The following is a 27862-nucleotide window of genomic DNA, read 5'->3' as shown; positions in this document are numbered from 1 at the left end:
GTGAAGGATATTAATTACCACGTTACTTTATTGTACTGCATCTTAATTTCTGCTTTGGCAACACCAGCGTCACAGCCGTCCTGCCAATACATCCCCCCAAAACAAATTTCTCGGTAGCAATGCGACATTCAACACTAAGTTTGATCATTCAGTGTTTGAAAAACGGAGTCATTTTTTTTCCACCCACGACCACAACGCGTTGGACTGCAGCGTAATACTGCAATGAAAATATAACAGCATGTAAATCTCAGACAAACCAAAATCCGCCACCGCAAGTTTACAGACACCTTGTGAAACAACATGTACAGCCTAATTTTACTTCCCTCCATCGACACATCATACCCATTTCCTTTATTCTCATTTAGGTCAACTTTAATTATGTACAGCGTTCATTTCTATTGCAGGTTTTACTAGAACCATTTGTAATCTATTTATGATCATGTTTTTGCTTATTAGGATCATACAAAATTGTATTAGTAATTGTTCAATTACATATCAAACTGGTTTCCACTTCCAGGCATGCACACACACACCGCAATCATAAATCAACTGTACTAGTTTCATATTGTTTAAGTCTTTTTTTTCTCTTTACTTTAATGAACACCAACTGTATTTTTAAACAAAAGCACAACAAATGTTCCAGGGAAAGAGGGACAATTAGTTTGATGATCTTCTCCGGTAAATGTTTTCAAAGCCACATCAAATTCTATATAGATATACTCGTTCAACAAGTGTGTGCAGATCGGTCATGTTAGAAACAATTTTTTTTTTTTTTTTTTTTTTTTACTTTGCAGTGGAATTTCACCCACTTCAGTGTAATTATTGCAAACCACGTTACCAATTTAAGGCTTTGGAGTTCAATAGCAGTGTTAAGTAAATCCTATCATTTCCAAGTTCAAACTGGGCCAGTACATCATTAAGGGTCTTACACTAAAGTTTCCTGGTGTTAACTGCACTAAAAGGCCCAAGTAGTGTTTTACTAATTCTTTAGAATAAATGAAAGTTTTTCCTCAACGTTAAAATAAAAATCACTGCATCTTATAAAAACAGGTTTTTGAAAACAAGACCTAATTTTGTATATAACGTGGCAGATAAAGAAACTATTTAAATATGCATGTTTGTCGTTTGCCATACTATACATCATTCTGTAACACTACAGAGGGCTGAGAATACAGGCGACTGGGGGAGGGGGGGGGTGGTATGTATCAAATGCCAGAGTACAATGATGGATTGAGGGGGAAGAGAGGGGCGGGAAAGGTAACGATGAACATCGCTATTCAGATTTGTGGAACGTCTTTGCAAGAATGCTTGCATTATACAGTATACATGTAGTACCATGCTAGCGCTGCTCGCCTTTTGTCCTAACCGTTAGTAGAGATGGAGATCAGTGCCATGAGTTCATTTAACTACCGCCAACAAAACATCACACGCTATATTAACCCCATTCTGCCCAGCTCTTACCCAATCACAACACCTGTTGGGTAAAAACCAGCAACTGCGAAACGCCAATGGCGGGAAAAAAAAAATAAAGAAAATAATTTGTTTGTACAGAAAACAAACAAAGTGAACAAAAACTGCAACACAGGATATATCATATTATTCATGCTTTTTTTTTCTCCATAGAGTAGGAGTGAGATGAGAAAAAAGAAAGAAATTCACAGTTTTCAAACTACAATGCAAGGTTGTGTGTGTATGCAAGTGTTTATGTTTTGCGTGTGGTAACTGTACGGGAGTGTGAGCATGCACTCAGACTTGGGTATGCATCTCAAAATGGCACCCTATTCCCTGTAAAGTGCACGAACTAGGGCCCATTTGGCTCAAGTTAAAAATAGTGCACTAATAGAGAATAGAGTGTCATTTGGGACACACACTGGGATAGCCATTCCGCAAATCATATCTGGGAGTGTTAAACCCCAGTAACCTAACTTATGTATCATCTTCCAAAGGGCAGAATGGGGGTAACTACATTCTTTGTCAGACAAATGAATTTGCTTTGTTATTTATGTATAATAGTCTCTTTTCTTTTTTAACGCTTGGTTAAATTCTTGGCTTGTTTGTCGACTTCGTCATCATATGTATTTTTTTCCTTTTAGAGACATTATGCCTGCTTTGAGTATGCTCGCTCTCCATCTATGAACTGAGAAAGGGGGCCCGAGGCAGCTATGATGCAGGGAGGTCCGCGCTGGAAGGGAGATTGGGTTGTTCAGACCGGGGGAGCTTTGCGCTTCAGTAGATACTGGTGAATGTCGTCGGCGTCGCGCTTGAGCCAGGCGGCATTCAGGAGAATGTTCTCGCAGCACTGCTGCACCGTGCGCTCGGCCGCCGGCGCATGGTGGCTCTCGAAGAAACTCTGGAAGATGCAAAATGGCCACGTTTAGAATTTTTAAAACGACAGAAGTTGGCTATATTTATTTTAGTTAACATTTAACAGTTTCATTGAGTGAGACAACACTATTAAAAGAGGTATAAACCAATATGATTGCTCACCTTCACTTCAGCAGCCATTTTGTCAATGGCAAATCCATCCACAGAGAGCTGTGAAGAGGGGTGAATACACAAGTGAGTTGGCTTAGGTCATTGGGCCACATGCAAAAAGCTACCAGTCTTCCATAATACATTCCTCTTATAATATATACAGAATATACAGTGCATTCAGAAAATATTCAGACCCCTTGATTTTTCCACATTTTGTTACGTTACAGCCTTATTCTAAAATTGATTAAATGCCCCCCCCAATCAATCTACACACAATACCCCATAATGACAAAGCAAAAACAGGTTTAGAAATCTTAACTTCGTTAAAGCACCTTTGGCCACGATACATCCTCAAGTAATTCTTAGGTATGACGCTACAAGCTTGGCACACAAGGTATTTTGAGAGTTCCTATTCCTATTCTTCTCTGAAGATCCTCTCAAGCTCTGTCAGGTTGGATGGGGAGCGTCGCTGCACAGCTATTTTCAGGTCTCTCCAGAGATGTTCGATCGGGTTCAAGTCCGAGCTCTGGCCGGGCCACTGAAGGACATTCACACTTGTCCCGAAGCCACTCCTGGACTGTCTTGGCTGTGTGCTAAGGGTTGTTGTCCTGTTGGAAGTTGAACCTTCGCCCCAGTCGAAGGTACTGAGTGCTCTGGAGCAGGTTTTCGTTAGGATCTCTGTACTTTGCTCCGTTCATCTTTGCCTCAATCCTGACTAGTCTCCTAGTCCCTGCCGCTGAAAACCATCCCCACAGCATAATGCTTCACCGTAGGGATGGTGTCAGGGTTCAATCTTGGTTTCATCAGACCCGAGAGTCTTGTTTCTCATGGTTAGAGTCCTTTAGGTGCCTTTTGGCAAACTCCAAGCGATCTGTCATGTGGCTTTTACTGAGGATTGGCCACTCTACCATAAAGGCCTGATTGGTGGAGTGCTCCAGAGATGGTTGTCCTTCCCCAGATCTGTACCTCGACACAATCCTGTCGCTGAGCTCTACGGAAAATTCCTTTGATCTCATGGCTTGGTTTTTGCTCTGATATACACTGTCAACTGTGGGACCTTAATATAGACAGTTGTGCCTTTCCAAATCATGTTCAATAAATTGAATTTACCACGTGGACTCCAAGTTATCCTACCGATCCTCGACGATGTCATCTACAAAATCGCTTCCAACACTCTACTCAGCAAACTGGATGCAGTTTATCACAGTGCCATCCATTTTGTCACTAAAGCATCTTATACCACCCACCACTGCGACTTGTATGCTCTAGTCGGCTGGCCCTCGCTACATATTCGTCGCCAGACCCACTGGCTCCAGGTCATCTACAAGGCCATGCTAGGTAAAGCTCTGCCTTATCTCAGTTCACTGGTCACGATGGCAACACCCATCCGTAGCACGCGCTCCAGCAGGTGTATCTCACTGATCATCCCTAAAGCCAACACCTCATTCGGCCGCCTTCGTTCCAGTACTCTGCTGCCTGTGAGTGGAACGAATTGCAAAATCGCTGAAGTTGGAGACTTTTATCTCCCTCACCAACTTCAAACATCAGCTATCTGAGCAGCTATCCGATCGCTGCAGCTGTACATAATCTATTGGTAAATAGCCCACCCATTTTCACCTACCTCATCCCCACAGTTTTTATTCATTTACTTTTCTGCTCTTTTGCACACCAATATCTCTACCTGTACATGATCATCTGATCATTTATCACTCCAGTGTTAATCTGCAATATTGTAATTATTCCCCTACCTCCTCATGCCTTTTGCACACATTGTATATAGACTCCTTTTTTTCTACTGTGTTATTGACTTGTTAATTGTTTACTCCATGTGTAACTCTGTGTTGTCTGTTCACACTGCTATGCTTTATCTTGGCCAGGTCGCAGTTGCAAATGAGAACTTGTTCTCAACTAGCCTACCTGGTTAAATAAAGGTGAAATAAAATAAATTAAATAAAAAAAGTTGAAGAAACATCTCAAGGATGATCAATGGAAACAGAATGCACCTGAGCTCAATTTTGAGTCTTATAACAAAGGGTATGAATACTTAAGTAAATTAAGGTATTTCTGTTTGTTGTTTTTAATAAAATGTGCAAACATTTAAAAAATATTTAAAAATTAAAACTTTTGCAGCTTTGTCATTATGGGGTACTGTGTGTAGATTGATGAGGATTTTTTAAAAATGTATTTAATCCATTTTAGAATAAGGCGGTAATGTAACAAAATGTGGAAAAAGTCTAAATGCACCGTAACAGTGCCCTCTCTGAGGAAAGCATGAGAATAAGAACGGTTCCACGACAATGCTTCAGAGCGGAGCATTTACCTTGATGAGCCGTGATATGAGGAAGCCGCCCTGGTAGCGGTTGTGAAGCTCCTCCCAGTTGTCTTTGACAAACTTCCAGGCGGCTTTCCTTCCATGCTTACTGCTTCCGGCCACGCCCCCGATTACTGACACAGTGTCCTGGGGACGCACGTCCTCCTGAGCAGGGGAGACAGAGGGGTCGGTTTTTGCCAATTGCCATGAATTCATCATGCTCATCTTATAGGTAAACTCGTATGACCAAAATAACTAGGAGGGCTACATTTACGAAGCTAGTTAACACCAGTGTTAACAATTGTACCGGTTATTTTCTAGAATGAACACCATAAAAGCGAGACCAAAAGAACACGAGGTGGAAATATGAATGTTTCTAGGGATTTTTGTTCCGTCTTTTATATTCTCCTGACAAAATAGCAGGAGCAAGCAACACACTCCAGATGCCAGGGCAGGAATGGTTGTGTGTACATACCGAGAGGGCAAAGGTGAGGACTTTCTGGATGAGGTCAGGGGCAGATATGGCTCCCAGCACTCTCTCTATGCGGTTCTTCTCCTCCTGCATGTCAGCCTGCTTGTGAAGCTGAAGAGGGTGGGAGAGATTAGAGAGTGATAATGTGAGAGAAAAATATTAATATTTTATCTTTGGTGTGACATTTATGGGATGAAATCAAATGATATCAATTCACATCAGTTGGCTGTGATTAAAGCTTTTATCTGTCACAGATTATTGGTGAGGCTCTAACGAGAGTCTAGGACAGGGAGCGAGCTGGTAATCCTCTTCATCTGACTGAGGAAATGTAATTGAAATCATTCACGCTTCCAATATATGACTCATGCTTATTGAGGAGACTGATCACCAACCAGCTGGCCTGGCTGGGGTGTATTGTCTAGGAACCAAATGTGACGAAACAGGGCGGGACTAATCTGAATTTATCCAATAAGAAATGCTTGTTTTCGTTGCAAAACATTTTTCTACGGTGTGCACTAGTGAATACACCATTAGCTGGTGTGACTTACCTTCAGCATTGTGTCCAACGTGGCACTGTCACCATGTTTCAGCACTGTTAAGTACACCTGGAGAGAAACAAAGACCAGACACATGGGCATTCAACACGGTTTCATCACTTGATTTTACAATCATTTTATGTCTTTGTCTCATAAATGGCATCTACTTCCAAGTCATGGTGGTACTAAATAACTATCATTAGCACTTAGAAATGATCTACAAATGAGAAGTCACTGCTGGAAAGTAGGATCGATAACATGATTGCAGGCCCATTGTTGAAATGTTGACGACAACTGATTGAAATAAATGGACAGGTGAAAGCAGTACTGACGACGCTTCAACCTAGCCAACCAGAGGCCTAGGTGGAGACGTTATCAAATTGCTGACCAATCAAATCCTTTAAACATTACTGACGGAAAGTCATCAAAAGCCTAGGGTTAGAGGGCAAAGGTTAGTTTGGAATGGGGCCTTTGTTTATGTAACTACATGTTAATAACACATGTGTTTCTCTATGAATAAATGTGTGTGTGTGTGTGTGTGTGTGTGTGTGTGTGTGTGTGTGTGTGTGTGTGTGTGTGTGTGTGTGTGTGGCGCAGAACAGCTTACTGGGCTCCTGAGGTCTGCAGAGAGGATCTGCTTGCCTTCCACATGGTCTTTGAATCTCCGCCGGGCCTCCTCCAGCGTGGGCTTGTGTCCCGCCTTCCCCAGCTTCCCCAGAACCAGGCCCCTCAGCAGGGCATCCAGGTGACCTGAGAGAGAGAGAGGGGGGGGGGGAGAATAAAAGAACCGGGGCCAGAAAACAGAAGGGGGAAAAAAAGAAAGAAAAACACCAGTCAGTCTCAAACACGTTAAAAACACAAATGCTTTGACACACTGAACTTCATCCAAAAGGACCGAGTTTATCTACTGCTAGTCAATCCAGGAGCCAGTAAATCCATACATCACCAGCTCTGGGCTGATACCCCTACTACACAAAACACTTGCCTAATTCCAAACCTGACCCTTAGCCCCTAACCACTTGAGCAGAACTGAACAGATTGTATAGGTAGGTGTTAGCAATATAGCAAAATATAAATCCCCCCCAAGCCTATCAAGAGTGTGTAGACAGATTGTAGACAGATTGCCCTCTCTCTTATACCTATCCAACTCTCTTATACCTATCCAACCCAATCAGAGCTACATCAAGTGACTTGGGGCTAAAAGCTGAGGATTGACTCGGAATGACTCGGCAGCTCAGTTCGCAACGCTTACCACCGGCCCCAGGGGGCTCACCTTCGCCCTGCTTGCATTCCCAGCCCAGTTTGAGGCCGATGGGAGTGAACAGGTCCCGGATGAACTCCTGGATCTCCTCGTGGAAGTCGGTGTGGGAGAGCAGGGAGGAGAGCACGCCCAGGTTGCAGCTCAGGTCGCTCCATACAGTGTAGTTGGGCTCGTTGACGAAGGCCTCCATCAGCTTCAGCACCTCCACCGTGCTGATCATGCCAGCGCGCGACTGAGGAAGATGAAGATGATTAATAGGATGAACATGGGAGACAAGAAGAGAAGGAATGGGGGTGGGGGGTAGAAGGAGAATAGAGGAGGAAAATAAAGGAGAGGTAAAAGAGGAATGGAAGAGAAGGAATATGAAGAATGAGGGGGAAGAGGTAAGAAGAATAGAAGAGGTAAGAGCAGGGGAAATGTGGTTAAGAGTCACAGTATTATGATGTTATCTACAGTGTTTGTAATTGAGCCCTGAATGAATGGGACAAGAAAGCTTTTGAAGGAATAGGATAAAGCAGGAAAACAAGCAGATTAGATTACACATTGTTTATCCAACATCTACAGTAAACATCTTCAAAGGGGGCTTTGGTGAGAAAAAGGCTGAAGAATCTTTGCTTAACAATTCACATGACAATATCATGGTCAAAGAGCTTAATACTCATGGGTACAGAGGGAGAAAGGAGAAGTATCGTTATCGAACCATAACACTTACGTTTACATGGCCACAAAAATCACAACAATAACATGTACAGGTAACTGCCAAAATAATGTAAACACTTGAGTAAATGAGGGATACAAAGTATATCGAAAGCAGGTGCTTCCACACTGTAGTGACGCGCAGGTTGACTCAGAAGGCACAGTCCCCGTGGGTATATCCGCGGGGCGGGTTTTCGGCTCATTAAATATTGTGTGTAGATTAAGAGCAGGTGAATAAAGAGAAAATACATCAAATAAATCCATAAATGTTTAATTCATACATCTACAGGCTACAGAGGTTCTTTCATTCTTTTTAGGCTCTCTGGCATTTGTCCTAACTGTACAGAGCCCCAAATAGCCTACATGCCAATCGCCAAATGCTTTTGGGAACGGACAGAAACAGTGGATGTCGATCCACCGAGGAAAAAAGGACAATGTCGGAGTTGAATTAAATAAGAGAAATGCTGCGAAATGGAGTTGAAAATAAAGAGAAGGGAGGGCCAGAAAAGTTGTGTTTGGGGCGCTATAGATATTCGACAGTCACAAGACCGGGAACTTTAGCCCACCGTTCAGATGGATTAAATGGAAACTGAAATCCGGACAACGACTGTTAGTCTATATCCTCTCGCATAGCCTTAATATTAACTCCTGCAGAATTAAGCATTTCTTTCAGCAAAATTATACACCAAATGCACATTTTGAAATATATGGGATAATATGATTTCTTTCAGCATCTTGAGAGAATGCGAATGTAGTTAGGGGACAGTCTGTAGAGGTGCTATCTTTAAAATCAGCATGATAAAAGCTGATCATATTTCCTAACCACATAAAATGTTTCCAAGCCGAAATGAAATCTTATTTCACAGTTTTCCGTTTGCTTACAACCGGTCAAAACGACGTCAGAGAGCTTGGGTCTACAAGGTTCCACCTGGAAAAAGAGGATTCTGAGATAACGGGCTTTAAAGTTACAAACCTTCATTGGTTTAAATGGTGTACGTTTTTGATCCTGTATTCTTTTGAACTTAACATGAATTGGGGTATTTAGAGTACTATATAGGTAGAGACCATTAAACAAAACAAGTCAATAACTGGTTTGACTGACTACATTTAGTCGACAGGCTGTTGATCGACCAAGATCTTTTGTACTCGAGCAGTCGCACACAAACATACATACATTTTTTTTATGGCACACGAGAAACATGTCTGATTCACGCCTCAGTGGACTAATCCATTGCAAGAGGCCGAGGGGATGGCACACCAATATCACCAATGGTACATTTACCGTTAATTCCCATCATTTCTAATCTACAATGTTTGGTTACGGTTATTTCTGTTATAATGCATTCAATATTATTATTATTACAGTCTTACCGTTCGCATTCTAGGAGTGGGCACGTCGTTTGCAGAGCGCACATCCTAGGCTACACTTGTGAGAAAGAAAGTTTGGGTTTATTTCATTCCATTTACAAGTGGTCAATCTATTCGTTGTCTTTTGTTTGAAGCGCTCCTTGTTAATTCTGGAGTAAGGACACGCACCTGATTACGCATAGAAGTAGGACTAGGCTACCTGGCCTACTTGCAAATGTCGGCCTATAAGTGTGCCCATTTGAGGACCTGAGACCATTTCTGATTGTCTTAACTCGCCATCACTGTGGAGCTTGTCAAAGCAATTTCGTCACCTCAAAACAGCAATTAAACAAAAGTCTGTTTTTACTTCCATTGAGAGACACATTAATTCCTCAATGTAACCTATATCGATAACCACTCAGCATGAAAGGGGAACGAAAGTAAAGTGTCGATCCAGTGGAACCGTCATAAAACATGGCTTCCTGATTACTTCTTATTCCTTGCGCAAATAGCCTACAGCTGTGTCTGTCAGGAGCTCACTGGTGCAGGAAACTGAGGGCCCAGAATATGTTGTAAGCACCAGCTTCTGGCTAGACCATGTTTCAACATCCTTGCAGACAGGCAAAGCCAATGGGATTTATAGGATATTTATTTTTATCATGATATTTTCTACCTGCAGGTTGCAATGTAATTTTTTGGGCTTTATTGTAGGCAATTTTTACATATTGGCAATAGAAGTTACTTTTAGAATTGTATCATTTTCATTCATTTCATTTAGATTAAAATGTGCATATGAAAATCATAAGTGGCACGGAGATCAGTAGAAATGGTACGATAAACTGGCACTCCAAATGGTGTAGCCTATTACTGGCAACATCGGGAGCATAATGGCAGAATCTGCAAATGCAGCGGGAGGAGGGGGGAACATGAAAAAAAAAAATTATTCTGGTTAGGCTATATTGATCTCTGGCTCCCTCAAATCATTTGTGTCTTAATTTTTTAAATCGCAGAGCTTAATTAAAGCACCAGACAAGCTCAGCAACCAACATATAGTTGATTTTAGTCAAACAAACGGTGTGTGTATGAAAAAATATGTTAAAATTTAATCTCGGTAGACCAATATTTATTTTGTTGTTGGTCGGGGACAGACTGCACCCCTGTCAAGCTCTCGAAATAGCTTACCAAAATATCAGACATTATTTATCAGAAATGCATCTAAATTAGGGAAAAATAAATCCTACACCCCTGTTCCTGCACCCCTGTCAAAAAAAACATTCCCCAGTCTCTAAATTTGCGGATTAGGGTCAGATGCGGGCCTCTTGTTTTTGTTGTAATACGTAGTCGGGCGGTTGCAGATGACCCATTTAACACCACCACACAGGTGTGGTTCCTGAGTAAATTAAGCCATTAACATCATCATGATTAGGGTAATGTATAAAAATGCTGAGCAAGAGAATTATTTTGGCTACCACAGCTATAGACCGGTTGGCTGACAACATGCGTCGATGTGTCCGGAAGGCATGCGTCGTTATGATTCTGAACGGTCAGATAGTGAGCAACAATGATAAGAAGCTGCCATGTGGGGAATCGTAGGTGGTTCGTTTCAGCAAGTTGTATCTTGTTTTGAGGTGTTTTGACTGATGTCATGTCTATACTAATATGGCTCAAATTCACTAGCTATCTAACCAACAACTATTTGAGAGACAACAAGTGCTCATTGTGAAAATGTATTTGTTTTCTATTAAACATTTGGAGACTAAATATAGTTTTCATGTCAGTTTAAACCAACCCTGTCTGTTCTGCCCCATAGGAGCGCACCCGTCAATTTGGGTGTTATATAAAAAATTACAAAATTAACATTTTATTTTTTACACAACACTTTTTTCTTAACTTGATTAAGGGCTTTTAAGTAAGCATTTCACTGTAAGGTGAAATTGTACCTGTTGTATTTGGCGCATGTGACAAATAACATTTGATTTGACACTATGTTGGGGTTCCCTTAAATGTATGTTGTGTGGATTCCACATCTACAACATTGAGCTGCTAGAGTTTATTTTAGGGGAAGCTTTGACCCTGGGCTTCCTCAAAAAGTATCTGTTTATACACTGAAGGTTCTGTTTCTTTGCCACTGTAGCGCTAGACTAGAGAGATGGGGCCTTGCTATATGGAAGGGGAAAGAACCTAAGGGTTTTGAGGCAGAAAGGAATTATTTTTTATGAATATGATTGTTACAGGATCTGACCATTTCCCTGTTCATGACTGACTTTAAAAACAAGCACCAATACCATAAATAAATGTATTCTTGAACGTTAGCGTCAAGCTAAAGGGCATGTTGGTGTAGTGTTGACGGTCGTCTCTCTCTCACCAGGGAGAAGAGGTCGTTCTGCAGGCCCAGACGGTCCACAGGCAGCAGGGTGAGGTCTCTGATACCAGGCAGCAGGCTCTCCAACATGGCCGAGCTGTACTGGATCCTGTAGAAGCCTACTGTTCCTGGGTTGATCTATAGAGGGAGGAGGAGGACAGTTGAACAGCAGCCAAAGACCATAGCCTTGTTGCCAATCTGTTTTCTTCCACTCCTTTGTCGGTGTCATGCAAAACCATTTGCTGTTCCAAATTTGTTAGCTAAAGCGGAAATAAATCTGCCTAACAAGCAAGTGTGGAAGAAAGCCCTTATATGCTTGAGTGACCCCACCCAACAAATGAACAAAATAATGTTCTATTCTAGCCATAAAAAGTACAGCTTAGCATTAAGGAAACAGGAAGAGATATTTTCTAACCCTTTGATCAACTCAGTACATGGATAATTCTGTTCTGAAAGGCACACGCATAAGTATTTTCACTCTCCCTACCATAGCCTTGTGCAGTGGTTCCCAACCTTTTTGGGTTACAGTACCACCAATTGAATTTTGCTCTGCCCGGACTACCCCCAAAGTAACCCTTTGTGCATTTTACCAGTGAGCCGATGGTCTCATGAGTCTTCACAAGTAACCCCTGTGGATAGGCCAAGTACCCCTATGGGTCCAAGTACCCCTGATTGGGAACCACTGGCCTTGTGGATCCTCTTTAGCATCGCTAACTCGATAGGGACTAGACAGGTTATAATCCTGCTCAAGCAACCATTAGTCCCAATCAAGTGGTTATTTTTTAATGGTTCTCAGTTCCCCGAACTTACTTTGACATTACTAATGATGTTGTTTGCATTGAACAGCAATTTCTATGGTCCATTCACAAACCCTTACCCTCTAGTGACCCCTCTCAACAGCCCTCTGTGTGACCTTTTGACCCCTTTCAAAGACCTTCAAGGGCCATGGTTGGCTTAACCTCTCGTCGACCCTTTTTGTCAGGTGATTGGTTTACTGAACTCTCAATGATCCCCCACCCGTTTGTTTAGTATTTACCGTCTCAGAATCATGAACGTAATGGCCCATTCACAAACATGTATAATTCTCCAAGCAAGCAGACCTTCAAGGTCATGGCCCTTGAAGCGAGCATTTTTGTATCCATTTCGCTATTATTAGACAGCTTTCTATTTCCCTAAACATGTCACTCTGTATAAGGATTATAGTACACATTTTAAGGCCCCAGGGCTTGATTTTCAACTCAATTCTATATTAGACAGACGTAATAGGTGGAATTTGGTTGTCCTCACCTTGACCCACTGGTCAGGGCTGACGTTGTTGATCGTGATGGTGGTCTCTGGGCTGTCCAGCAGCACCTTGAGCTTGGTACAGCCGGGGTCCTCACCCGTACAGATACTGATTGGTACCATCCAGTTAGGGCAGTCCTCGCCTGGTGGATGATTGACACACGCAAGACCCAATGAGATGAGAAGCAAAGTAGGTCGTGTGTCTCACGTAGCTAATAAGTGACAAATAGGGAACCAGCGATTTGTACCTGGCTTTTTTTGTTTGTTTTTGTGTAGAGTTATTGGAAAATATTATCTTACCATTATGTGGTCCACTGGCACAGAATTTCTTCTGAGATATCTTGAGGATGCGGTCATCCCCTTGCTACAAAAAAAAATGCATGTGATTATTTAATACACAAACAGCTATATCCAAAACAGAGAGATCCCCTCTCACAGGATAAACACAGAACATTCATATTGTCCAAAGACTATTTCCATTGTGGTCTATTTACCTGCTCCTGGTCCACTACGATTATAGGGAAGCCCATCTGCTTAGTCCAGGAGCTCATCACCAGGGCGATGGGTTTCCCGCTAGCCTGTTCCAGACAGTCCCATAGGTCCTCTGGGATTGGTGGTGGGGAGAGAGGTGGTCACCAACCAATTACAATACTCAAAAAATATACCTCTTGTTAGAAATGGACCAGACAAGACGTTATAAATTCAGGAGATTTATAGGAGACTTGACAGTGTTACCTGTTGCTGCATTTTTATGTTGGAACTTCAACAGATAGGAATGCATTCCTTTCCTAAAATCCTAGAGACAGAAGAAACTAAATAGGTTTACAAAGAAAGCTAGAAAATCAAGAAAAACATCGGAGATGAAAACATACAAATAGTTAACAGAGACACAGGCAATACCCGCTTAGCTAGCATATGAAAGAGAGCTTGACTAATTAGTGGACAACATGGCAGTATGCCCGGGCAGCAGCTCCTCACCTCGTCTCCTATGTAGTTGTGCAGCATACGGATCACAGACGCTCCTTTGCTGTAGGATATGGCATCAAAGATTTCATCCACCTCCGACGGGTGGCCCACGTTCACCTGCAGCCCAGGGGATCAGTCAGGTCATGCTTTCAAAACACAGTGCGAGGTTCGCTTTCATCTGACAGAGATACCTCGCGTACATTCGCATCTTTTGAAAAACTTCAGTCCAGAACATATGGTATGTATGTATGTATGTATGTATCATCTTACAAACTTAAAGCCAACACACCTCGATGGGATGACTGTTGTCCAGCGCATCCAGGTCCAGGGCGCGGGTGTAGTCGGCAGACACAAACTGTGTCCAGATGTCGTAGTCAGGGAAGCAGTGGTCCACACAGAGGTACTCGATCCATGATGCGAAGCCCTCGTTAAGCCACAGATGGGTCCACCATTCCTACAAGGCATGGGGGTCTTATTGACTAAAGCCAATTCATGACAATGCAATTGTAGAAAGCTGTTCAGATAAGCTTCAATAATGTAATATCTTTCATGATAATGTCCTTCGGTCCTTGACCAGCAGAGTGTTTTTGGTTTCTACATAAGCAGTAAAGAGTGCAGTGGTTGTTTACCATGGTGACCAGGTTTCCGAACCACTGGTGAGCTAGCTCGTGTCCCACCACCAGGGCCACCCACTGCCGTGAGGACGAGCACGAGTTCTTCGGGTCAATCAGCAACGCCGTCTCCCTGGGACAATGAGGTCACACAGCGAGGTCAACTCAAAGAAAAACAAGTGCAAAATGCAAATAATTTCACACTCCCCCTAGTGGTAGAGTGCATTAACACAAACATAAAAAAAAAAAAAAAAAAAAAATGATATGCAATTTAAATCACATACATTTCCCACCAGTGGTAACAAATAAATAATCTGTGAGAAAATAACATGATTGGCAGGCTAACTGTGCATCCTCTCATTAGTTGCAAATTTAGCAACATTACTTTAGATTTACCTGTAGGTAACAAGGCCCCAGTTTTCCATGGCACCTGGAAGGGGCAGCACCAAGCGTGTTAGATCTTGACTATAATTCCTATTTTTCGTCACAATATAATAGTTGAAATCGAGTCATTTGAATTGTACTTACCAGCAGCAAAGTCAGCGATAGCTATTAGATCAATTTTAGGCAGTGGGTAAGGAACATTGAAGTAGTCGTTGTAGAACGGTAAGGTCTTTACAGCAACCTGTGAGAAAAGTCGATGGAAATTATATCTAGTTTTTTTTCTATTTTACACTTGATGCCAATTGTCATTCATCAATATGTGACACATGACTAGTGTTTAGTACTGGTCTAACCAGTATCCAGGTTTAAAAAGGGGTAAAAACAACTCACCTCTAGTGCAAATTTCCCTTGTTCCGCCTTTCCGGTAGGCGTGTAGACGCGTACGGTCACGCCGTCCGACGATTGGCCTTCCACAAAGTCGTATTCGCCGATGACGAACGCTACAAGGTACGTGGACATGATAGGGGTGGTGGCGAACTTCACTTCCAAAAGGCTGTCATCTTCTGGATGTGGCTTTCGATCGATGACATTCTGTGTCATTGAGGACAAGGGCATATTAGTATGGACAGAAAATGTCATCAGGAAGTCATATCAGAGTCAGCAATGCTTTTGAAGAATGAGCTCATAGCCACAAAACAGTCCATAGGGCTGCCATCTTGGAGAAACCTACTAACTCGGTTACATTTTGAATGCCAGCAGACTTACTCTTGTAGCTAGATGAGGGGGAAATGCAGTGACCCAATAACACTGTCTTATGTTACATAAGCCAATGTTAGCAGAGCGCAAACAACAGAGCGGCAAAATGTGACTCAAGCCGTTTGGGGTCTTGCGTCCCCAGGCGGAAGAGTTTGAGTGTGACACGTACCATATTTGACAAGGCTACTCGGTCCTTGGGAACTATCAGAGAGATGTCAAAGGTGGCTTTGATAGCTGGCTCGTCCCAACAGGGGAAGGCCCGGCGAGCGTCCGTGGCCTGAGGGGAGAAGAGAGGAGGGAACACCATGGGAGGTTAGGCGAGATACTTTCAACACATTTCACAGCGTGTTATGTCAGGCCAACATCCTGGAGGGTGTCAGAGGGCTGCTTTATAATAAAGCTACTCCAATGACCTCTAGTGAAAGTTGAAAATAACAACATTCCTTATATAGCAGCTGGGCATGTCGTTCCCCTCCCCACTTTTTTTTTCTAAAGTTAAGAGATAACCATGTTGCATTATCAAGAATTCACAACAAAGGTTGCTAAAACATTCAGCCTAGAGCCAGGGTGTGACAACCCTCAAACACTATTGCAACACGGGTTAAGCACATCAACTCTGCTGCTGAGAGAAAATGTACTCATTACTGTACCAAGAAGTGTTGCAGGACAGGAGGAGCGCCTAGTTACTGTACCTCGAACTGTGTGACAGCAGCATAGCGGATTTCTCCTGCAGGAGTTGCATATTTACTTCTGTAGAAACCTTTCATCTTGTCATTCAGCTCCCCAACAAAGTCAATCTTCAAAGTGCCAGATCCTGGGAAACGTGTGTTTATTCAGCCTTTACTACAACAAGAGGTTTGTTTTTTTTGTCAACTACAAACAAAAAGACATGGCATGGTGTCAAACACCAGGAAGAATAGTGAATGGCAGAGAGTGGAGGGTTTAGCATAAACCTAAAAAGCCCTGGAGCCATTCTGGTTAACGGCGAATCCTTTGACTTACCTTTCTGTAGAGCACTAGGGAATGACAGAGTTACTTTCTCGTCCTCATTTTGATAGTTGAATCCTGTCGCGTTAATTTCTAAAGAGTAGGGAAAAAATGCAAGGCTGATATTCGCTGCGATAACATAATAATGAAAAGAATATACAAATGTGCCTAACAGGCCTGAAAAAGCAGGTCTAATCAGGAAATAGAAGAAATATATTGAATTTTAAAAAAACATATGTAATAATTTGTCTATATTTAAGAGAAATATGAAAAGACAATTGACAGAATCTCACCCTCACCTTCCCCTCCTTCTGGTACAAAGGATGCTGTGATGATGTCGATGTCAGCACAGTTCATCACAATCTGGTTAGTGGCCAGGTTAACCTGGGAAAATGACAGAAACACAACTACTAAGTCAAATCGGGGCCTAGCACACCCTTGTATAAATCCCTGGGATGACATAAGAACGCCATATTTTTAATTAGTGTAAAAAAATACAAATAAAATGTTTGGCAGTCATTCTAGAGTCCCTCAACGATAATACTCCCTCGATATAATACTTCCAAACTAGGATATTTGTTTTTCTGCCATAAGCAAATCCACCATTAAGGGTGAATCTAATCTGAACTGAGTCAGATAGCAGCAATAGGGATCAAACAACTTACTGTAGGCCAAGCAGGCTTAACCTACAGTGAATCAGTGTCACCGTGAAAAACAATTGTGGCTTGACAGGGAGAGCGGAACAGGAGTGAAAGAAGGTTTGGAGAGGGGGAAAGAAAGAGACAGCCTACAGGGCTTCTGACTAGAATGCAATGTGATAGCGGCTCATGCGACGGTCGACCGTCAGACTTATTGAGGGCGGAACCCAGCGGCACACTCAGACGCGGCTTTCTGAGAGAGTAGGCTAGTCCCATTTATTGACGGTTGGGTGCTGCCGTTGTTTATTTTGATACTCAGAGAGCTGGGAGGTTGTAACCGAGAAGGCAGGGCTGTAATTATAGAGTGTGCTAGGTGATGGCACGGTGCCACATCGCTATGAGTCTTATTGGCTATTGTGCGGTTATCTGTAGACTTTTAAATCATGGGCTGGCGTTGACATTAACTTGGCTAATGAAATTATAGATTAATGCATACAAATAGCAGCCACGCAACTAACAACACATAGCCCATGTATTGCAGTTAAAAATGCCATACTTGACAACTGTATTTGTCACTTAAATGCAAAGAGTAGCCTAATCCTTTCATATAGCCTAATTTCCTTGGCAAATGCAGTTCACCAACTGCGAAAAACAATGTGCCATCCCCCTATGGATAGGCTACCAAACATAGATCAGCGGCACATAGATAACCCATACCGTAATCTTTTAGATTTAGACAATGTTTGTGTGTAATGTACTAAAATAGTTTAGCCTGGCGTTTTAAGTGTCATTGTAACACAGCCAGTGTTACGTCCCCATGCTGACGAGTAACTTGTGTTCCTAGCCTGTGTTCTGAGATGAAGATGGTGTATGCAAACATCTGAGAGGAATCTACGCACCACATGTGTCACCAAATATGACATCCATTAGAAACTAATCAAATGAAGCAAGCAAGTCTGTAATACACATGTGGTGTAGTATTTGGGATGGGCATTTGACAGTTGCAGTACTCGTATTGGGGAAAAAACTAAATCATACTCAAGTATTACAGATAACAAATACTAATTGCCCCATACAGAAAGTGTAAGAACAAGAACACATTCCTAATATGGAGGTAAACCCCCTCCCCTTTTGCCCCCAGAACAGCCACGATTCTACAGGGAATGGATTCTACAAGGTGTCGAAAGAGTTCCACAGGGATGCTGGTCCATGTTGACCCCAATTCTTCCTACAGTTGTGTCAAATTGGATGGATTTCCTTTGGGTGGTGGGCCATCCTTGATACACACGGGGAAATAGTTGAGCGCAAAAAAACAGCAGTTTTGCAGTTTTACACAAACCGGTGCGCCTGGCACTTACTACTATACCCCGTTTAAAAGGCACTTAAATATGTTGTCTTACTTATTCATGGCTTGGTTTCTTTTTGTTGTGCCCCGCAAGTGAAAGTCTAAGACTAAATGTAAATTGTCTGTACGGGTAGCCAAGGCACATTCCACCAAATAGTTTAACAGTATAACAAAATAAATAAAAGTCATCTCTAGTTAGATCGAGCTTTGACACCGTTTGAGAATTAATGCCCATCCGTATGGAGTAATTGGTTTACACCATCAACATACCAACAGGCAATGGGAAGTACGCAAGGTTGCACACCATTTTCCCAATCACTGACAGATTATGAATCATTTAACTAAATTTCTGAAAGTGTCATTATCATCAAACAAGATCCGTTCTGAATGTTATACATCATGGGTGTTGAATGTCTAGTGTTTTGTCATTGATATGGTCTGCTAGGAACACGGTTGCAAAATAGGTTAACACAGACGGAAGCTGGGAAGTCTAGTAGGAAGACATTTACTAGCTATGATTTAGCAAACATTAGCTCAGTTAGCACTAGCGCGCATGCTAACTGGGTGCGCTGACATGCAACTATCGTTAGCATTGAAGCTAAATCAACATCTTTGCATTGACGTTGATCATACTATACATTCATTTAAAGCGAGAAGTATGTAGCAGTGAGTATTAACCAGTGAACGATTTGCAAAAATTACAGCGAGCTAACGATATTGTGCCTAGCTATCTAACTAGTATTAGCAGTTAACTAGCGAATGACGGTTCATCTAGGTAGGTAGCCAACTCGCTAGTTACTCTGGACAGTACCATTCAGGCCAATATTTTCTACATTGAATACATATGTTCAACCTAACTAAAGTGAGCTAGGCTAGCTATTTGCCACTACTATCATGGGTTAGTAGATAACGTTAGTTTGTGGTTCGCTAGCTGGCAAGATAGCTAGCTAGTTAGCATTTTGACGTTCGCCATTCGAACGTTGTACATTAGGCAAAATAGATTAAATAACCATGCACCAAGTACGATAGAAATTGTCTTTCAATTGCTTCACCTACCTCCACAATCGCCTCTAGCTTGCCCTCGAAAGTGAAGTCGATGAGGTCGGGCTTCAAGCACAACCCGTAGTTGACAGGGTAGACGTCAGTGGGCAACCTTACGAAGGGCCTCCTTTCAGGCATGGTGTCTGTATTTTGTCTGGTGGCGATTGCGAAGACGGTGCTGCTGTGTATTACTCGGAATTTGATAGTTCTGAAGTTCTGCAAAATGGGCTTCGATAACAAAACTGGATCTTGGGGAATTACTCGTTTTACGAATGACAGCGAAACCCGACGGCCGAGAACCAGCAACATAAAATCCTTAGCTAGAAATGTTACCAGCTAGGGTCCTCCCTCCCCTCTCACTTCAAATCCACCGTAACAACGTGTGTAGCTGCGCAGTATGACGAGGAAACAGCGTCATCGCGGAGGAACACTGGAACAAGGGGGTGTGTTCAATATGTTTGGTTTTGAATTAGTTTGTCAATTGCAGTAACCTTTTTCTCTCCAAAAATATAGCTATGTTGTGTCAAATATTTTACATAAATCATAATTGACAATTACATGCTTTTTGTTTGTAGCATTCCTTATTAGTAGTAGTAGATAGTAGTTGAAAAAACAATAATGCATTAAGTCATCTGCACTCTCTGAAAATAAGTAAGAATTTGCATTAAAAAAACAGGTTGTTTACCTTTTTATGTTGTGAAAGTGTTGATGATTGTCTATGTTGTTGCCTAGTAGTGAGTGTGTGTAAATCACCTATGGAAACAAGTAGAGGGCTTAGCTACTCACATGACTCATGTAGGTCATTGCAGACATCTCTTTATCAACTATATTTTGTTTGCTTAAGAATCCTCCTGCCAAAAAGACGTGCACAGCCACTGAAGGTGTATGAAGTAGCTGCTGCTCAAATCTTCAGATCATGTCATGAAAAAGCAACCAATTTAAGAGACAATTCCACTATCTAAACCCATGTACCTCTTTATTATCTGTGTCCAACGGCTAAGTAACTGGTGCTGTAGCCTGCATCCATAAGAACCAACTTATGCTTGATCCAAAAATGTGGTCGGAGGCGTATGGATGGTGTGATGCAATTGAGAAGCCTCAAGAGGCAAGCAGTGGCCAAATTGCGCCACGTACTGCACTGTGCGCCTCAAATTTTGTAACAATGAGTAGGGCTCCATATAGCTTCGCATTGACATGATTAGTTGATGGTAGGTGCGGGTATGAGGTCCTGTATAAATACAAACTCACTTGACAACTTATTTCAGAGCAGCTCTGAGATGCTTAGGGAAGCGCAAAAACTATGAATGCACTGACTTCTGCAGAGGCCATATCAAAGGCGCTGGCTGCATGGTCATTCTGACGTCTGCATTGGCAGTGCAGCACTACGATCAGCATTTACCGGCTATGCAAGTCAGGGCATTCATACTTCTTGTGCTTTGCGGGGCAGCGTAGAGCTGTTGTGAAGGAAATTGTCAAGTAGGTGAGTTTGTGTTTATACAGGACCGCCCGCCCTCACCTACCATCAACCAATCATGTCAATGCAGAGCAAAATGGAGAACCTCTGCCTTGTTACAACAGTTAAACATTTGGCCACACCTTGTAGATTTTTTGTCTTCTGATCTAAACATCTTTGATCTATAAATCAACAATAACTGAAAGCAGATTCTCATGATTAAAAAAAACCTAAACAAGTAATAATTTATTCTAAAATGCAGAGCAAGGCATAATAGCCAAAGTGACCCCCAAAACGTTGCAAGAAGAATCGTAACAATACGCAGCACAGCGCAGATATATTGTTCTTGAACACACCTCAAACTGAGTCTGACAGCAAATATGGCGATGTCCATGAGGAGGGCATTACTGCCTCTGCATCGGATGAGATTCAGCAATTTGAAGGTATTATTTGAGAGAATATGGATTACATTAGCTATAAATTACACATAATTCATTGAAATGTTGACTGCTCAGCCCCAGAAAATGGCACCGAAAAAAGCTGTAGGTTTATAATCAGCAGTAGCTAGCTAGCTAACCTAGCTAAACCCAGCAAGCATATATTTTTAGAAGGCAACTCTTGCTAAAATACTCAATTTTTCAACGGACTAAGTTTTAAACCAGTTTAGCTACCTCGCTAGTTTATACTCATTAATCAATCACCGTAGCTAACCTAAAACGCGTGTAACTCAATAAGATGTCATAATTGCATTTTATAACACTGTTTTCATAGCGTCATCTGATTTTTGTATTTATGTCCAAAACCAAGTTGTTTGTTTATACTAAATGCATAAACGAAAATGTTCTCGAATGTGCCATCACATTATGATATTAACCATGCAATAATAACCAATTGATAATGATGTGCAATTCTCTTATCTCCATGAATTGCAAACCACATGAACAAAGTGTGCTATAACCTTTATGCATAGACTGGTACTCCATGGTTTCTTATCTAATCCACCTGCTTTTCCCTCGTGCAGAATGCAGAGGCTTCGCTGGAGGTACGGTATCCCCTGCCCTTTGTTGTCCCGGTAAGGACCAAGAAGCGCTACTTCATTCCCCCTGCGGTGGGGATAAAAGGGAAGGCGGCAGTCGCGGCAGACCAGGAGGCCAAAGCCAGAGCGGCAGGTGTTGTCCTGAGGCAGGAGTACATGGAGAGAGCCATCAACATCGCCTGCACTGGTACAGACCTGTTTATGTGCATTCATACACTTTTCAAAATGTCAGACAGTCTGGCACTGCTGCTGATGACTGCATATCAGCGGTAGTGTAAGACTTATGAGCCATTTTGAGAATACATGTTGCAGACTTGTTCTAAAAGCAAGCTAGACCAGTACAGTATTAGCATATACATTATGGTCATGTTAAAGTTCCAACCTTCAGTTTGTTGTACACAGAATCAAAGTTAAGAGGGTTGCCACTGTTACAATGAAGCAAATAATATACATAGTCACAATAACCAATATCTCTCTCCTTTCCACGACCACAGCGGGAGTGTTTGACCCCTATATCCCCCCAGAAGGTGATGCTCGTCTCTCCAGTCTGTCCAAAGAGGGTCTGAAACAGCGCACAGAGCAGATCAAACAGGGTGCTGCCTCCCAGCTAGCGTGAGACAGTCTTCCTGTGTCACACTCTAACATTGACCACCGACCCATTGTTTATCTTTTTGTAGGATATTGAGTGATCCTTCCTTATCTTTCACACACACTCAAGTACTCCCAGCTAGCAAAGACTGTCTGTCATGTACTCCTTAGATATTCTTACTCTCTGTTAGTATTAGACTTAGAATGAGTACCTATTTGTCACTTATATTGCATTAACGTCTTTGGCATTGATACAAACCCGGTTACACTTTAAACAAACTTTTATAAAGGCTTTATAGTCCATTCATGAAAGCCTAATAAAGGGTTTATGAAGGCTTAAAAGTTGTAGTTCGTTTAAAGTGGGAACACCAAACCTTCTCTCCACTGCAGGATACGCAAGATCAAAGAGCATGACGCTGAGTTCACCACAAAGGCGTTCCCAGTGAAAGCTCAGGAGATCTTCGTTGACGCGCACAACGCTCTCACACAGTAAGAGATACACTCACTCTCATATGACCCAAATCAACTGCTCCCTATCCTGCTTACACTCTTGGCTACCAGGCAAAGATGATCTGTGAAAGGGGTGAGTGGTGTCCCCAGTTATTCCAGTGAGGCATTTCTAATGGAAGTGAGATAGTGACTCACTGTGCTCATGATGGATATATTGCTTTCACTGATATAGCTTGCTGTGAAAGTCTGTTTTGGCTCATCTTGTTTGTAAATCTGAACTACCTGACTTGGCTTAGTTTTTCGGCTGGCTCATTAAGAAAATTCAACAGTAACTTGAAACAGTCTAACCAGGTGTTGTCTTGAAGTTGCCTAGGCTAGCTAGTGCTAGCCACCTTCTTTCACCAATTAGCTTCAGCTGATTAGTGTGTGACCGTGGCGAAGTTGGTTTGACAATGGATAGCCTGGGGCTAGTTGGTGACCGTCAATAAATTATACAATGTAAATGGGACAATATTTTCATTTTGTGTATCTTTTAGTTGTCTCAATAAATGCTTTCAATATTTGTATCAATTTCTACAATTTATAGTTTGTCATTGAAATAAGGAGCTATTGACATTTAAAATATTGTCCCATGGACATTGCATTCAGAAAGTATTCAGACCCCTTGACTTTTTCCACATTTTGTTACATTACAGCCTTATTCTAAAATTGATTATATACTCTTTTTTTTATCAACAATCTACACACAATACCCCATAACGACAGAGCGAAAACATAAAAAGCAGAAATACCTTATTCAGACCCTTTGCTATGAGACTTCAAATTGAGCTCCTGTGCATCCCGTTTCCATTGATCATCCTTGAGATTTTTTCTACAACTTGATTGGAGTCCACCTGTGGTAAATTCAATTGATTGGACATGGTTTGGAAAGGCACACACATGTCTATATAAGGTCCCTCAGTGGACAGTGTATATCAGAGCAAAAACCAAGCCATGAGGTCGAAGGAATAGTCTGTAGAGCTCTGAGACCAGATTGTGTCGAGGCACAGACCTGAGAATGGGTACCAAAATATGTCTGCAGCATTGAAGGTCCCCAAGAACACAGTGGATTCCATCATTCTTAAATGGAAGAAGTTTGGAACCACCAAGACTATTCCTAGAGCTGGCCTCCCGGCCAAACTGAGGAATCGGGGGAGAAGGGTCTTGGTCAGGACCAAGAACCCGATGGTCACTCTGACTGGGAGACTAGTCAAGATTGAGGGAAAGATGAACGGAGGAAAGTACAGAGAGATCCTTGATGAAAACCTTCTCCGGAGCGCTCAGAACCTCAGACTAGGGCGAAGGTTAACCTTCCAAAAGGACAACGACCCTAAGCACACAGCCAAGACAGTTCAGTAGTGGATTCGGGACAAGTCTCTGCATGTCCTTCAGTGACCCAGCCAGAGCCCGGACTTGAACCCGATCCAACATCTCTGGAGAGACCTGAAAATAGCTGTGCAGCGACGTTCCCCATCCAACCTGACAGAGCTTGAGAGGATCTGCAGAGAAGAATGGGGAAAAACTCCCCAAATACAGTTTTGCCAAGCTTGTAGCATCATACCCAAGAAGACTCAAGGGTGTAATCACTGCCAAAGGTGCTTCAACAAAGTACTGAGTAAAAGGTCTGAATACTTCTGTAAATGTGATATTTCAGGTTTTTATTTTGAATAAGTCTGAAAAACTGTCTAAACCTGTTTTATCTTTCTCATTATGGGGTATTGTGTGGAGATTGATGGGGGAAAAATGCATTTAATACATTTTAGAATTAAGGCTGCAATGTAACAAAATGTGGAAAAAGTCAAGGGGGCTGAATACATTCCGAATGCACTGTACAGTGTGTATTTTACCGGTGGTCCCTAACTAGCCCCATAGGTATATCAAATGGTTTTTTTAAATGACCATGGGCATTCAAATCTGGTCGTGTGCAGCTGCGCTCCAAATTGATGATTACTTTTGGGTGCTGCCAGCTTTTGGCATGTGGGCAGGTTTGAAATAAACACAACCCAAGGAAAACTGTTACAGTCCCATTCATTCAATGACATACCATTTTTGCTATCTCGCATATCTCCATTTTGGTCGAGACTTACTTGATGACCAAAATGATCCTATTTACACTTTGTAGTAAATTTTGACACCAGAATAAAGTTTTTGCCATCGATGCCACAGGTCGCTATCAAAACAAGAAGTTGCTTTTTAGGGACAGTCGCTCTTAAGTGTATCACCCTTCTTCTGTCTGTGTTTTCAGGTTTAACAAGGAGAAACTTCACTCCCTTGTGACAGAAAGATGTTACCCTGTAAGTTCTCTCTCCTTCAGGCAGTTATTGTCACCATCACCAGTACACTTGCTTAACTGTTATTGTTTATACAATACACAGGCTATTTATTTCATCATGTATATTTATCCTCAGTTCTATTTGCACTGATACAATCCCTATGTTATCATGTCATGAAAATTGCTGCTGCTGCAAATTGTGTGTGTGTGTGTGTGTGTGTGTGTGTGTGTGTGTGTGTGTGTGTGTGGTTGCACTTTAGGGTTGTGCGGTATATAGGTTTCTGTACCGTACTGGGGTATGCGATGTTACCAGAAGTGTACACATGACGCTCTGTTTTTAAACACTCAAAACAATTTAGGCAACAGGGCTCTTGATCCTGGAGGGAGTTGAATGTCTCTGCTGTAAGCAAGAAGCTTGATCTTGATGACATCTAGCCAGTTAGCAAACCAAATGCATAGCTGCAGCCCTGACTTGGGTATCATTTCTTTGACATTTCTTAGTTATAAGTAGTGGGCTAGCACATACCGACCTCACATGGGCCCAAGCCTATTGTACAGAATTAACCAGGTATTTTACAAAGAAATAGTATGATCAAATGTTAATTATACTTGTAACCTATGTTATAACCTACAAGTTACTTGTTGTGTTTTGTCTTTGGGATGCTCTTTTAGCTTAGATGGCATTAGCTCACTGTCTGTCCATCCTGTGCAGGAGATGGTGAGGGGGAACCGCTACAAGACGCTGCGGTGGCATTTCGTGGAGTCCCTGGAGCCGCCCAAGGTGGTGCACGCCCGCTGCCCAGACATGGTCAGCAAAGGCAACTTGTATGGGCAGGTTACGGTGCGCATGCACTCCAGACAGGTGAGACAGACAGTCGCAAACACACGGTCTGTCACTCCGCAAATGGTCGTCGTCATGTTTGAATACTGTTACGACGAGCCTTTAAACAAGTATATAACACACAGGTTGGGTACTATGGAATCCCACATTTTGAAACGTTAAAAGGAGACAATGGCGCTATGCTTAGCTTTAGCTATAAGGGTCTGCATTTATTTATAGACTCAAACATTCACATTGCATTAGCATAGTAGTAATGAGTGAACCAATTAGTAATGAGGGTACCAATTACTAATGTGAACCAATTTAGTAATGAGTGAACCAATTTAGTAATGAGTGAACCAATTCTCTCTTAACTCATTCTCCCCCTGACCCCTGAATCTGTTCCACTCTTATGGCTGAATGTAACCACTCTGTTTACATCATCGTTTCACCATTATCCTCAGTAAGGGTTGTGTTACCTGAATTAACATCATTCCTAAATGGTTAACTTGTGTGTTCTGGTGGCTAGACCCTGGCTGTCTACGACCGCTTCGGCAGACTGATGATGGGGAGCGAAGAGGAGCCCAGGGATGTGCTGGAGTACCTGGTTCTGGAGAGGCACCTCGTCAACCCATACGGCATGTGGAGGTTACATGGCAAGATAGTACCAGCCTGGGCCCCAGTGAAGGAACCCATCGTCAAGGTGACCTTTCATAGGAGTCTATAGCAAGTTTACTGATTTTTAAAGGGGCATGTCACAAATGAATGTGGTTAAAAAGTGGTGATGTGCCCCTTTAACACTGTTTACCAAAGGGTTGATTAGAAAATAATTAGATGACTAATAAAATTCCTGAATACATTTTCAGTTCATTACTTGAACGGATTTTAAATGATTTTTAATGTAATGAATCTCTGTTATTTACCATCTGTTTTGTCTCAGACAGTTTTAGAACTGGCCTTAGATTTCTCAGTAACTTGTATGGTACACAAAAGCGAATATGAGAGGCCATTTGTCTGTGGTTGTAATTCCTGCTCACTGGCTTTGATTTCTTCTGTTTCAGACTGTTATGATCCCTGGCCCGGAGCTCAAGCCAGGCGAGGAATTTGAAGAGCTCAACTATGAAGTGCCCAAGCCTAAGGCTGTGCAGTGGCACAAATAGACCACAGTTGGGAGCTGTAATTCTGGGCCAACACATATGTTCTCATTTTTTTCAGAAACCATGAAGCTACATTTAGTTTTCTGCCTTTTTATATAAAAATACACTGTTTGCTACACCTTACACTTGTATATCTCAAACACTTCAAATAATCCACATTGTCCAGATCTGTAGAGATTGTATGGTTTATTTCAATGGTGAATATATAACATGTTAATTTAAAAAATACAAAAATAAAATGTCCCATCTCTTTTTTTCATACCTTTTTGGATTTCAGTGAATGTACATTTATATCAGAATAATCTGTATTTTTCATCGGCAATACATACAAAAATAACTGAAATCAACAGAAATACTTTTCAACATGCATACAAAAAGGATGTATTTGTGTAATGATGATGGTATTTGATTCTATTTAACAAAAAATACATTGCACATCCATTCAAACACTTTACATGCATAAAAAAAACACTCACAAAACGAAGTTGGTCCATTGCGGATAACAGGAGGCAAAGCATGAAGACGATCTCACCACTGCACAAAATGTTCATTTTCACTGAATGAGGAGATATATG

The 27862-nt window shown here is 41.9% G+C and overlaps 2 protein-coding genes across 5 annotated transcripts; one reads left to right on the top strand and one right to left on the bottom strand.

Moving 5' to 3' along the window:
• Positions 1-755: 755 nt before the first annotated feature.
• LOC118365711 (puromycin-sensitive aminopeptidase-like) lies at positions 756-19844 on the bottom strand. Of its 4 annotated transcripts, none has more exons than XM_052490446.1 (23): positions 19488-19844; positions 16748-16832; positions 16464-16541; positions 16154-16275; positions 15631-15738; positions 15096-15296; positions 14850-14946; positions 14718-14751; positions 14340-14454; positions 14000-14164; positions 13723-13827; positions 13480-13540; positions 13239-13348; positions 13045-13108; positions 12748-12887; positions 11464-11598; positions 7068-7287; positions 6402-6544; positions 5807-5863; positions 5262-5369; positions 4796-4951; positions 2488-2535; positions 756-2350 (listed from the first exon to the last, which is right to left on the bottom strand). In XM_052490446.1, exons 1-23 carry the CDS (start codon positions 19779-19781, stop codon positions 2204-2206), a joined length of 2793 nt encoding a protein of 930 aa, XP_052346406.1. In that variant the 5' UTR covers positions 19782-19844; the 3' UTR covers positions 756-2203. The 4 variants fall into 4 exon arrangements, with proteins under 4 accessions (XP_052346406.1, XP_052346403.1, XP_052346405.1 ...); XM_052490443.1 differs by having other exon boundaries at positions 7047-7287; positions 16742-16832; positions 19488-19843; XM_052490445.1 differs by having other exon boundaries at positions 16742-16832; positions 19488-19843.
• Positions 19845-21094: 1250 nt separating this feature from the next.
• On the top strand, positions 21095-27546 carry mrpl45 (mitochondrial ribosomal protein L45). The gene is made up of 8 exons (XM_035746687.2): positions 21095-21368; positions 21947-22148; positions 22456-22573; positions 22940-23038; positions 25284-25332; positions 26023-26172; positions 26660-26833; positions 27192-27546. The coding sequence occupies exons 1-8, from the start codon at positions 21306-21308 to the stop codon at positions 27288-27290; spliced, it is 954 nt and encodes a 317-aa protein (XP_035602580.2). The 5' UTR covers positions 21095-21305; the 3' UTR covers positions 27291-27546.
• Positions 27547-27862: the final 316 nt, after the last annotated feature.

This window comes from Oncorhynchus keta, chromosome 32, assembly GCF_023373465.1.
Source record: "Oncorhynchus keta strain PuntledgeMale-10-30-2019 chromosome 32, Oket_V2, whole genome shotgun sequence".
NCBI classification, from domain to species: Eukaryota; Metazoa; Chordata; class Actinopteri; order Salmoniformes; family Salmonidae; genus Oncorhynchus; species Oncorhynchus keta.
This window is presented reverse-complemented; position numbering and strand designations above follow the sequence as displayed.